This window comes from Mesoplodon mirus (assembly GCF_964341445.2).
Source record: "Mesoplodon mirus genome assembly, contig: HAP1_SCAFFOLD_482, whole genome shotgun sequence".
Lineage (NCBI taxonomy): Eukaryota > Metazoa > Chordata > Mammalia > Artiodactyla > Ziphiidae > Mesoplodon > Mesoplodon mirus.
The window spans coordinates 146345-159052 of record NW_028295502.1 but is presented as its reverse complement, the minus strand read 5'-3'; the positions used below and the strand labels follow the sequence as shown (position 1 = coordinate 159052).

The 12708-nt window shown below is 45.1% G+C and overlaps 1 protein-coding gene across 1 annotated transcript; it reads left to right on the top strand.

The window, feature by feature from the left end:
- Window positions 1-4835: 4835 nt before the first annotated feature.
- On the top strand, window positions 4836-8728 carry LOC309797396 (protein FAM170A-like; the record flags this gene model as incomplete). The annotated part of the gene is made up of 3 exons (XM_088845581.1): window positions 4836-4905; window positions 6971-7525; window positions 8709-8728. 3 exons carry the CDS (start codon window positions 4836-4838, stop codon window positions 8726-8728), a joined length of 645 nt encoding a protein of 214 aa, XP_088701707.1.
- Between the last annotated feature and the right edge of the window lie 3980 nt (window positions 8729-12708).

The following is a 12708-nucleotide window of genomic DNA, read 5'->3' as shown; positions in this document are numbered from 1 at the left end:
TAAAAATACAGGATACCCAGTGAAACTTGAACTTCACATGAAAAATAAGTCTTTATTTTTAGTATAAGTAGATCCTATGAACTATTTGGGGCATACTTATCTTCAAAATGTACTCGTTGTTTTTCAAACATTCATATTTAACTAAACAGCCTATATTTTATCTGTCAACCCTACTCAGCAGAAATGATAGAGGCTCATAGAGATCCAGGAGACACCTCAGCGCCTGCTCAGCTTTTATTTCTACATCCTAGACAGCGAGCACGAACCTTCCACTCCCAGTCATTGGCTAGAATGGAGGATATTCTCTGTTTTAGAGCTTTTTCTACTTGTCATTGTTATTATCTTCCTTATTTTAAAGAGATGTTTATTTTTCCCCAAACTTAATAGCTCATCCAAAAGTATTTCAAAGTTCATTAGACAAGGGAAAAACAACATGGTTCTGAAAAGTGAAGGAAACCGCCTGGTGTTTAGTAAAGAAGTAGTAGGGAGATTGAAAAAGCCAAACTTAATAAGCAGATCTCTCCAAGGGTATTTTCAGAGCTTGATACCCTCCCACACCCTGAAAATATTATTACATCAAGACTGTAGAACTGCTAACCAAATGTAAGGCTCCCATATCATTCTATCAAACTGAGGATGCTTCTTTACTAAGCAGTGAGCACACTTGCTGCCCCAGGGACCTTGGCAGTTGCAACGTAGGGCTCTTCCCTTTGGGATGGAAACAGCAAGTTTTCCTGTGGTCTACACGCTGGCCCCAAAAATACTACACTCCCAATACTTGTCAACTTTAAGTATTTTCCTACATATCTCCATTTTTCTGTTACTATTTGGACTACATCCTAGACTTGACATTACATAAATTGCATTCAAGAAGCTATTTTTAAAAGTTGGTAGGAAACCTTAAATCTATGGCTTGCAGTCCCTGGCTTACTTTCATCCAGGTGCATAAGGGTTTTCAAAAGTAGTCAGGTTAGTTACCCCATATCACAGCCCCACGCTTGTGTCACAGATATAAAAATGGAACATGATATTTAAGGTTTTAGTTGCCAAATCATCAAGCCTCCCAGACAGAGGCAATAGAGCAAAATGATTACAGAGGCATGGATTTTGATTTGCTCCAGTGTCTTGGGCAAGTCACTTGGCCTCTGTATTTATTTGTACTTATCTGCACTTATCTGTCACTTGGGGGTCATAATTGTACCTGGTCCATGAGTACGTTGTACAAATGTTGTGTAAAGTAGTTACAAGAAACCGACACTGAGTAAGCACTCCACAGACATTGGCTATTAGCTATTGGAAATATTTCTCCATGAAACAGATGACTTTATCCGTGGATGACTCGGTGGGAGACAGTGAATCACAGAATCACAGCATGTTGAAAGTGACCTAGTTCACACTCTTATGTGAAAAGAAGAAAAGTGTGCATGGGTAGAAAATGTCTGAAACTTTACACAACAAAGAGTTCATCATGTTAACTTGGAGGATTAGAATAAATCAGGAAAGGAGGAAAGAAAAACTTGAGTGTAATTCAATTTCTCTATCATTTGTGTTTCTACACTGAGACTCTGAATACACTGGAAGTGCAATGTTTTTTAATGTGGCGGGATAAAGGTTTTCAAGTTTTCCTGATCCATCCGTATTATTATCTCAGAATTGCTGGCATTTCTTGCCATCTTTTTATCTACACCCATCTGAGTCAGTGGGCCATTCTGGACGGAGGAGATAATAGAGCAGAAGTGAAGTGAGAGAAAAGGAGAGACAAGATTTTCTCTTTTCTCTTCAAAGAGGAAAGGTCTTTGGAATGGGAACAACTCACAACCAAACTTTGCGGAAAGGATGTGATGGAAAATGAGACAAACATCCTACCCCTGTGATGAGAAGGATTCCCTGGGCTGGATGGAGGGAGGTCACAGGTGGCTGGACAAGGAAACCAACTAGGGAGAAACACACACAAGTGCAGAGCAAACACCCTGAGGCCACACAGCCTGACTCCATGCAAACATGTGTCCAGCAGACAGCCCTTCACCTGTGGCTCCCCAGCAAGACAGGTACCTCGGGGGTGCCAACTCATTCTGAGTCCATTATGCCTGGCCATTCATAAACCGCTGTCTAACGTGTGAGGAATAAACTCTCAATGTGTATGAGGAAATTGGGGAAGGAGATTGAAAGGTTACTTAAACGGAAAAAAAAGAAGTTCAGGAAGGCAAGATGGTAGAGAGACAAGAAAAAGACCTTAAAAGATAGAAAGGATTTGCCAAAGAAGAGAAAGAAAAAGAAATGATTCCGAATGGGTTAACCTGCAGCTAGGAAGTTAAGGAAGATTATTGATGGGTGAAGACTATGGAATAAAGCGAATAAAATTTCTCAGAAGTTGCTGAGAATATGGTAAGCAGCATGATTATCAAATTATGAATTGGCTGCAATGGCATTCTAGGGGGACACTAGGAAGGGGAAGCAAACGTTCATGAGATGACAGTGGCAGGTGGAAAGTTGTTTCAGGGGAAGTTCAGTCTTGCAGAGGGTGTTTCAGAGGAGGGCAAGTGTGAGAAAGCAAGCAAGGAAATACTAAGTGTATACGGTTCCTTCACTGAGTGCACCCAGCCCCGCGGTCAGCCTTGAGAACAAGCAGGACTTCAGGTACTGGAGCTACATTTCAGTCATCAAGACTTGAGAAGACACCCTTAACTCAGGTCTTCTCTTCAAACTCCATCTTTCCTTCTTGACCTTCATTTGGCCTCTTCCCTTACCCTCAAGCTGTGGACTGAGGCCACAGAGCAAGATGGGTCACTAGTGTCCTCCATCCCCTGGCGACTGTGGTTCACATCAGTGGAGTACCAAAGGCAATAACCAAGTAACAGACACAAGAGTGTATGAAGAAGAAGAGATTCTGATAAGGCTTTCTGTGACTGTGTGGGCCAAGTCGGCTCTATATGGCTGGTATCACGTGAATTATGAGCAGCCTTAGGGGAGAAGTTCTCAGAAGGCAGAGCCTGGCTCTCTAGAGGCTCTGCGTGCTCACAGCCCTCTCCAAGACCTCAGTTACAGCTTCGGCCCCCAATATCTCTCCCTCTGCCTGCTCACAGTTTTTGAAGTCTTCTTTCCTCCACATTTCTCTTGAGAGGTGGAGGAGGAAGATGAGCTTCAGGCCAGCTCAGACTCCCCTGGGATCCCAGCAGGATGCCTATCATTAACCTCCCACCTTCTAGGAAGCTCCTAAGATCTTCACATTTGGGGCAGTTCTCATTTCAGCTGTGCTTCAAATTGCTGGCTGGAGACGGCCTGTTGGAAGGTGGCTAAAAGCAAGTAGCAATCCTTCGGGCAGCCTGGCCCTTCTCGACTGTCAGACATCTTCAGGGATATTCTAGGAAATGTTGTTTGTTCTAGAGAAGGGAGGGAAACAATCCAATTGTCCAATAATGCTTGAATGGAAAATAAATGATGCTATATGCATGTGATGAAATAATATCAAACAGTCAAAAATCAAAGACCTAGATCTATATGATTTCACGTGGATAAATCTTGAAAACATAATATTGATTGAAAGAAAATAAGATAAAGAATGTTAGAATGTGATAACAGGTATGTAAGTATTTAAATATTTAAATCAATTCAACATATTGCTTCTATATAGAGAGATGCAAGAAGATAAACTTTATCCAATGAACACATTATTTACATTTAATCTGTTCATTTATCTAGGAAACCCAAAAGAACCCACAGATAAACTAGCAGGAACTAATAAGACGGTTCAACAAGGCACACACATACAAGATCAATAAATTTTAAAAGTCAATCACGCTCCTCTATACAGGCGATAGCAAATTAGAAACTGTAAAAAAAAAATAAGAAAAAAATAAGATCTGAAAATTGTCACAAGAGCCATATAAATTACTTAAACTAAGCATACGTAAAAGTAAATAAAACTGACAAACTGAGTACGACCACTTAAACTCCGCCCAAACAAAGGATTAAAAAACGACTGTTCTTACTTTATGAGAACACGCCCTCTTTCTAAGTAGCAGATCAGTACGTGAGAGTGAATCAAAGAAACACAGCATTTGAAAAGTCAACTAGGCCAAGCCTCTTGATCGCACAGACAGAAGCTGAAGCCCAGACAGGTTGAGTTACTTGGTAAAGGGCCCAATGTCCTGACTCACGGACTCGCATTTTTCACTCATTCGTAAGACACAATCAAATTCAGTACCTTGGAAAGAGATGGGAAAAAAATGAAGAAATCAATTATATAGTTACTCATCTTTAAGTACAGAAATAGCTGTGACAAAATTACACGTATTGAGGGAAAATTGAAGTGCAGAGTTTAAAATGTCAATAATCCACAGGGAAACTGGAGACCATTTAAAATATTCATATTAAATCTCTCTAGAAAAGATATTAAAAGATCTCCAATCAAAATGTTCATTTTATAATAGATATGGTATTATACAACTTATAATAGATATGGTATGAACCTTTCCCTTTCATGGGAAAGCTTCGGCTGGGAAACAGGAATTGTTCTTGAAAACGGGGCCTGTGCTATTTCAGTGACTGTGCTGAACCTAGGTCCACAGAATGCTCTGATGTGATCATTGAGGTCACAGAATCCTGCTGTGCGCCTGGCAACCTTGGAAACTGAACAGCCCTGGTGAGCACTAGGCAGTACTCCTGGTTCACTAAGTGGTACAAGTTTTTCAGCAATTTACGAGACTTGACTATTTTTGTTTGTATTGAATCATTTCAACGGATTGCCCAAGAGCCAAGAAGGGCCAACCTGTAGGGAAGAGGAGGAGTTGGACATCTCTTGAGGCATCTTCTAAGGGAGACTTCTAGTTAGTACCATGAAATGGCGACAAAAGAGGAAACATCTGGAAAATGAAGAGTCCCAGGAAACTGCCGAGAACGGAGGAGGTATGTGGGGGGCAACTTGCTGGGGCACATGGGTTTCTGCCAAACTGAAGCTTCTCTAGGAAGCGGGGGACTGAGAACGTGTCACCTGTGAAGCAGGGAGCGAGAGACCTCGTCTCACTGATGCTGCCGTATCCATCCGGAGGGTCCCTGTGGTGTGAGATGGCACAGAACGGCCAGATGCCCCCTGGGAGATGGGAGGTCAGCTCCGCTGGTCTGGGGACTCTATCCTGGGGCTGCCGGGCCTGGAGCTTTGTCGGACTCACAGCAGGCTGCATCCTGCTTGCACAGACCTAGAGGTGCAGCTTTTCTCAGTCCCCGATTTCTCTCTTATGCTCTTGGATCTTTCCCTGTGGACATGAGGTGGGGGATGTGAAGGATGCAAGGATGCTGAGAGAGACCCATGGGTTGCTTGGCCTCTTTTACCAAAGTGGAAAGAGAAGCCCCATGAGTTGAAGGCCCTGTTGAAAAGTATCTTGACAAGTGGAAAGCAGTTCGAAAGAAGATTGTTTGTCTAGGGTTGGTGTCATATTGAAAGCAAGGAGGTTTTATTCCTTCAACAGGAAGAATTGCCCAAAGGAGATCAAGGGAAAGGAAGGGATTTCCAGAGACTGAGACCACGTGGGCGGGTGTGAGAAATGTCCTCAGGGTCCTGCGGGCAGCTCTGAGAGCCACGGGCCACGGGGTGCCGGCGTGCATTAAATGTAGGCGAGTAGCTTGCCCTGGGCGGGGGTGGTCACCCCAGAGTTCCAGCGAGACGTCTCTGCCCCAGATTAGAGCCCAGTAGCTCCTTCCAGGCCCAGGACACTGGAGACTGTAGGGTAGGCCCTGGCAATGGAGGTCTAGACAGCAGGCAGATTTTCAGGCAGTGGCTGGGACAGGCTGGGGAAGGCAAGGACTGCCCCTAACCATTCAGAATATTTTTCTCTATGTTCCTGTGTGTGTGTGTGTGTGACTGTGTCTGTGTGTGTGTGTGTGTCGTAGTGCAGAGATGAGCAGGATGAACCACACTCTCAACTGTGTGTATTCACTGCACCTGAGACATGTCACTCTCAGTAAATATTTGTGGACAGAGGACTGATGAACCCACCCTGAGCCTTTCATTCCTCCCTCAGGAATCTCGAAATCACAAGAGGATCCCCCTCGGCTTGGATCCACTGTGGTGGCCCAAGGCTGCAGCCCAGGGGCAGGGGAGGTCTCCTCTGCCCCTAAACACTTCTCCTGTGCTTCTTCTCCACGCAAGCTCATCTACGCCGGTAAGGGCGCGGGGCTCCTCAGGTGAGGGGGTGCTTGGCTGTGAGGCAGGAGGCACACAGATCCCAGGGAGGCTGAGAGGAAACCCAGGGTCATCAGAGGTGATGAGGGCTCTGTGGAGGAGCCTGGGCCGGATGGCTGAGCTATTACGAGGGTGTGGATCCCAGCTGAGTCAGGGGTGGGGGGCGGGTGTGAATCCTGGTACTACCATGGTGGGGAAGTCAAGGAGCAGGGGCCGGAAAGGTCTGGACTTGAGGTGGAGGGAAGAGGGACCAGATTAAGCATCTTCAGAGGAAAATGTAGGGTTTCTCTTTGCCTTTGCTTCCAGAGAAGGACATAGTTCTGCATCACAAACCTCCAGCCTGAGAGCAGCACCATCCAGCTCAGGTCCACACAGCTCACACACACTTGCGCCCTCCAGGCACAGCCCTTCTCAGTGCACACAAGAACCCCAAGCACGTGATCCACAGTACTCTCCTCCTGCACCACCGCCCCATTCCACAAGGAATGCCCCACCGGTATTCCCAAACTCACACTCCTCGTCATACACGCATCCATCCGCATCCCTGACATACCACAGTCCTCACCACTGTACTCCACACCCGTGTATACAGACACCGCTCCAGTATCCCCCAACACGCAGAAAAAAGCCCACAGATGACACCAGATACACCACTGCCTCCTACGGCCAAAAGACACCAAGCTCACGACATAGCTACGTCATGCAAATGTCCCTCTCTCGTCTACCACACTTGCTCCCTCAGCTTCTGGCATGGCCCATGCATGTTATTATGTTTTTAATTTCCTTTTTCAGGAATCCGGAGATCACATCGAGACACTGCCCAGCCTACCGCACCCCTAGCCCAGGTTCAGGAAAAAGGGGAGACCGCTCCCCCATCACACTGTGTCTCCTCCTCACCCTCTTCACCCTGTAAGAACAATCTGCACACAGACAAAGAGGAAAGGGGCATGAAAATATACTACATGCAGGTACAAGTGAACAAGGGTGTCGCTGTCTCCTGGAAGACAAAGAAACCCTTGGAGTTGCCTGAAAAGCAGCTGAGGATAGAAGAAGTGACCCTTCCTGAGGATGCATGCACAGTAGACACTTACCCCTCTGATGTGTCCACCGAAAACCTCCTGTCTGACAGTGAGCCCACTGGGGAGGAGAAAGAGTATGAGGAAAGGGCAGAGCCAGGCAGCCCATCAGGGTCACCTGCCGTCGAGGAGACACCCAGGGCCAAGACACCGGACTGGATGGTGACCATGGAGACCGGCTTCAGGTGCATGGCCTGCTGCCGGGTCTTCCCCACCTTGGAGGTCCTCCAGCAGCACGTGAAGGGCGGCGTCCTGGAGGGCTTCAGCTGCCGTATCTTTCATCTCAACATGGCCCAGTGGATGGGCAATGTGGAATCCGAAATCACCCCGAGGAGGAGGACAAGGAGGACGAGGAGGACGAGGAGGAGGAGGAAGAGAAGCAAGAAGGCCCCAGCCCAAAGAGACCCCGTAGGCAGGCTCTTTCCTCTCTTTTGATTTCCACAGAGCAACTGAGATTCATGGGACAGAAGATCCTGGAGACGGTGTCGTCTTGGAAGAGGTAAGGCTTGAGGCTGGCAGTCTTCTGAGCCTATGTCATGAGGGCCCAGAGGAGTCTAAGGGAAGGAGCCGCACACATGTGCTGGTTGACCTAATGGCTCTGAAGTTGCATCAACTTGGGACACACCCAGCACTTCCAAAGGAATTGAGCTCTGTTGACTTCAATAAGAATGTGGAGCCTTTTCCTAGGAGTTTTCTCAGGGTCTGCACGATGGACCTCAACTCTTAGAGGACGTACTGCCAGCAGCTCCTTCTCGGCAGAGAGAGCCAGGAGTGGTCTCAAGAGAGGACAGGGGCCCTTGCAGGACCAGAACTTTGAGGTCTGAGAGCCTTGGGCCTGAGCTGAGATCTCACCCGGACCACTGGACCTAGCCTTCTGTGACAAAGGGGAATATGAAAGAGAGTCACGTGGAAATGAGGTCCCCCGAGATATGGAAATGTTCCAGAACCTTCGTTGCTTGGTAGTTGATCTAGAGCCAAGCTCACTGTGGTGTGTGTGGCTCTGAGCATTAAGGCAATGCTGGAGGGTAACCCTGACCAGCAGAGCTTGGAGTGCTTCTTGTCTCTTCCTGTTCTCCCTCAGTTGTTTTATCCCTTCCAGGGAGAAGAAAGCACCCTCGGGATAGTTGGTAGTAAACCAGGGTATATCCTCCCTCAAGGGGACCCGGCCTGCCCTTCATTCAAGATGCTCTGGAAATGGGAACTGACTCATGTTATCGAATTGGCTGAGGGAGCACAACTCCCATGTTGATTCCGGTCAGACATGTTCATCAGACCTAGAGCTTTTCTCCTGATTCAAATCAAGTAGGGTATTAGTAGACTTCCCATTTATTTCAGCCCTAGAGATAGCACATGAGCAAATATAAAAAATCTCTGTGTATCAAAGCATTCTAATGAGCCCTTTCATTTTGCTGTTCATTGTGAAAAACACGCTCACTTTATCTCTGCCAATGAAGTGTTTCCACTTGACCAATGATGCCACACGATCCCATTAGCCTCACTGAATTTAGGGAGCCCATTATGATGACATAATTTCCCTCTCATTCCTGGCCTGCAGAGAAGAGCAGCTATAGAGCATTCCAAGACTGCTAACGCTCCCCTCACCAATACGTTTCGTAAACCTCTGGCAAAGCAAGTGTCCTCTGAGCCCTCCCAGGGCACATACGGGGTTTGGGTGAGCAGATCTTATGTGATAAATCCACTCCAGTGGTCTGGCATTCCTATGCCTTTGTAAACCTTCTACAGTGGTGGTTCTCAGCTGGGGACACTTTTGGTCCCCCCTCCCAGGATATATGTGGCAGTATCTTGAGAATTTTTTTTTTTCTTTTGTGGTACGCGGGCCTCTCACTGTTGTGGCCTCTCCTGTTGTGGAGCACAAGCTCTGGACGCACAGGCTCAGTGGCCGTGGCTCACGGGCCTAGCTGCTCCATGGCATGTGGGATCTTCCCAGGCCCTGGCACGGACCCATGTCCCCTGCATCGGCAGGCAGACTCTCAACCACTGTGCCACCAGGGATGCCCCTTGAGACTTTTTTCTTTAAGGAGCTGTGTTATGAATGAGCCCCACGTGGCTGGTGCACACGGATGTATCAAGGCACTTTTTTTTTTTTTTTTGGTACGCGGGCCTCTCACTGTTGTGGTCTCTCCCGTTGCGGAGCACAGGCTCTGGACGCGCAGGCTCAGCGGCCATGGCTCACGGGCCCAGCTGCCCCGCGGCATGTGGGATCTTCCCGGACCGGGGCACAAACCCGTGTCCCCTGCATCAGCAGGCGGACTCTCCATCACTGCGCCACCAGGGAAGCCCTCAAGGCACTTTTGATTGTTACAACTAGGGTGGCAGGGAAGAGTATGTGCCACTGGCCCATCTTACATTGCACAGGACAGCTCCCAACAACAAAGAGCTATCCAGTTCAAAATGTCAGTCATGCCAACGCCAAGAAATTTTGCTACAACATACTTAGAAAGTCCTGGCATTTTGACTTTAGCATATGCTCACTTTGGGTACAGGTTTCAGTCATTTGAGCAAACTGTTGAAGGCATTCCCAGGTAGCCAAGCTAACACGCTGAGTCTGGAATGGGTGTTGAATGCACTCGTATCAACAAATCCAGCCTAACCCAATATTACATTACTCCCACCTGCTTCAATACCTACAAAATCCACACACATTATTTCTCAGGTTTCTATTGATATAAATTATAAAATTCCTTATTTTAGCAGATAGTGTCTCCTCATGGTCATCCTTTATACCCGGTGGGTACCCACCCCTTCCCTGCTCCCGTCCCCATTTCAAGGACTCTAGTCTGATTACTAGGTCTGGAAAAACGAGAGGTAGTGGAGGCAAGTCTTGAGGATCCACAGACCCCTGCAAGGAAACTATCTCAGAGTAGAGGCAGACTTCCTTCTAATAGCACAGCAGGCTCAACTAAGAGGTCACAGGTCAGAGGTCACAGGCCTCAGCTTTGTTGGAATCTGCCCATGTATTTCCACCTCAAATTTCCAGGATTCTACTCCTTCCCACTGATGCCCTAGGACATAAGAGAATCTACAAGGTTGTGAATCAATGTGTTGTCATTCAGCCACTGACTGAATTTGACTTTGGATCCACTTAAAAAAATAAATAAATAAAAAGGAAGGAAAGAAAGATAGAAATGCTGATTATAACAAGTCCCCCAAAGTGTTGCTTATGTAGCCAAGCTCAAAGCTAAGACAGAAAATCCCCAACGCTAAAAAGAGATTTCGAGCTCAAGCTATCAACTGGGAGTTGAAACTGAAGGCCCTACAAAGGCCAATGGAACCGGATACAAAGCTAAAGACTTAGTCTTTAGCATAGGTGGGAGTCAAGGTTAGAGGAAGCCATGCACTGGGAGTGAGTTGTGAACTACTCAACACTAAGAATGGAAGAGCAGCTCTTTCATTGAATGTGAAGAAAGGAACAGGTAGTCCCTAGTTGCTACCACTGTCTTTGAACCAAACTAAAGAACAAGGTCAACCAGAAGGGCAGATATGAGAATCAAAAAGGAAACCTCTCTGGAATCCTCACTGAACCAAGTCTAAGTTCTGCTCTACTTGTGGTCTTTCACTTACAGAGACAAACCTTTTGGGCTTACAACAGGGATCAACAGACTTTTTCTCTCAAGGGCCAGAAAGTAAATATTTTAGGTTTTGTGGGCCATCAGTGCTCGTCACAACCACTGAACACTGTCAGCACAATGGGAAACACTCAAAGATGGTAAATAAATGGATGGGCCAATAAAGAGCTTTTATGTTCCAATAAAGCTTTAAAGGCAATGAGCCAGGTTGGGCTCACAGGAGGTAGTTTTCCAGCCCTTGACTTAACTCACTAAACTACAAATTACCTTGAGAGTTGGTGGTTTGATAGCTACCAAACCAAACCAAACAAGAAAGCCCTAGGATTTCTGACATCTAATGCAATGCAATTTGAGGTAGCATGGACTTCACATACACATGTGAAGGTGTGGTCTAGGAAACCAATCTTGGAAACCTGCCTCTCACATTAAATACATCTTTTGCTGAGTAAAGCCCTTTAACCAAGTAAGTGTTAAACATCAGTGAAATGACTAAGAAGTAGGAAATGGTATGCAAACCTCCTCCTTAACAACTTGTTCCCATCAGTCGAGGTTTCTTCCCTATGCACATTTTTCCTTAGGGAACCGTTGATAAATTTTACCTCTAAAACTTACCTATTTCCACTCTCTATCTTCAGGATTTGCCCAATCACTGTTACTTTGTAAACAATTTAAAAAAGTTTTTTGGGGGGTAAATTCCTTTTTTCCCACAGCTAATGGTTCTCTGTGTCATAGTGTCTGGAACGACCCAGCTACTTCTCCAGTCAGACCAAGCACTTGAAAGGACAAGCCGGTACCCCGAGCTATCCATCCATTCACCCAGTAAGGAAGCCTGATGAGGAGAACTAGGATGTGTAAATTTCTACTGTTGGAATTAAAACAGAATATTCTGGGCTGCATGGATTTATCCTAAACTTCAAATGCATTAATTATAAATATACCGTTACACTGACTACTATTCTGTATCTTTGAATAACCATATACATTTTTTTCTTTTTATAACTGATTTCTAGAGGTCTATTCCTTAATTTTGGCCATATATATGTATACCTCATGATGATAGGATTTCTCACTGTGAGGGATTAATATGTTCTTAGTAATTTTTAATATTATATTTTACATTATTTTACTACCTATGTTACTATAAAAATAACAGTATTTTACTGGAAAATTGATGCTCAATGAAAAATTTAAAATATGGAAGTTACGTGTGGAAAAAATCCCTGAAAATCTTGCCACTGTTTACATAAGGGTGAATATCCCTTTACAGATGATAGGATGCATTAACACATACACATACATGTTTGATTAAGGTATGTGATGTACCTACCTAAAATACATTAAACTGTTACATGCTTCTGTCATTAAGTTTAAGCCATCATTTTAACAGACCTGTTATTACATAACTATCTTAAAATATAAAGACATTCCTATTGAATATTTCACTTTTACAAAATTTAGTAACATTGACATGCTACTCACCTTTTCTATTTGAATTTCCTAATTATAAGGTCCTATTCTGTGATTTCTATATCAAAGGGACGCACGTTCTATGTTTTGATATGTACTCAGCAACTTCACTTTGAAAATCAATTTTTCAATCCACCGCTAGGAAAAAGTGTGCAAGTCAGTCGTTGAATAAATATGTTTGATGAAATTACCAAATTTCAACAAATAATTTTTTTCTTTTTATCTCAGGCCAGAGAGGAGTAAGGAGATAGAGAACTTGACAAAAGTAATCTACTTCAAACAGCCTCTTTTCTCTACTTAAGAAGTCTTGATGAAAGTAATGCTAAAACCCTTGGGAGACAATCACATCAAAACCTAGACGGAAATGTAGTGAATAAGAAACCAACGATCAGTTCATTTA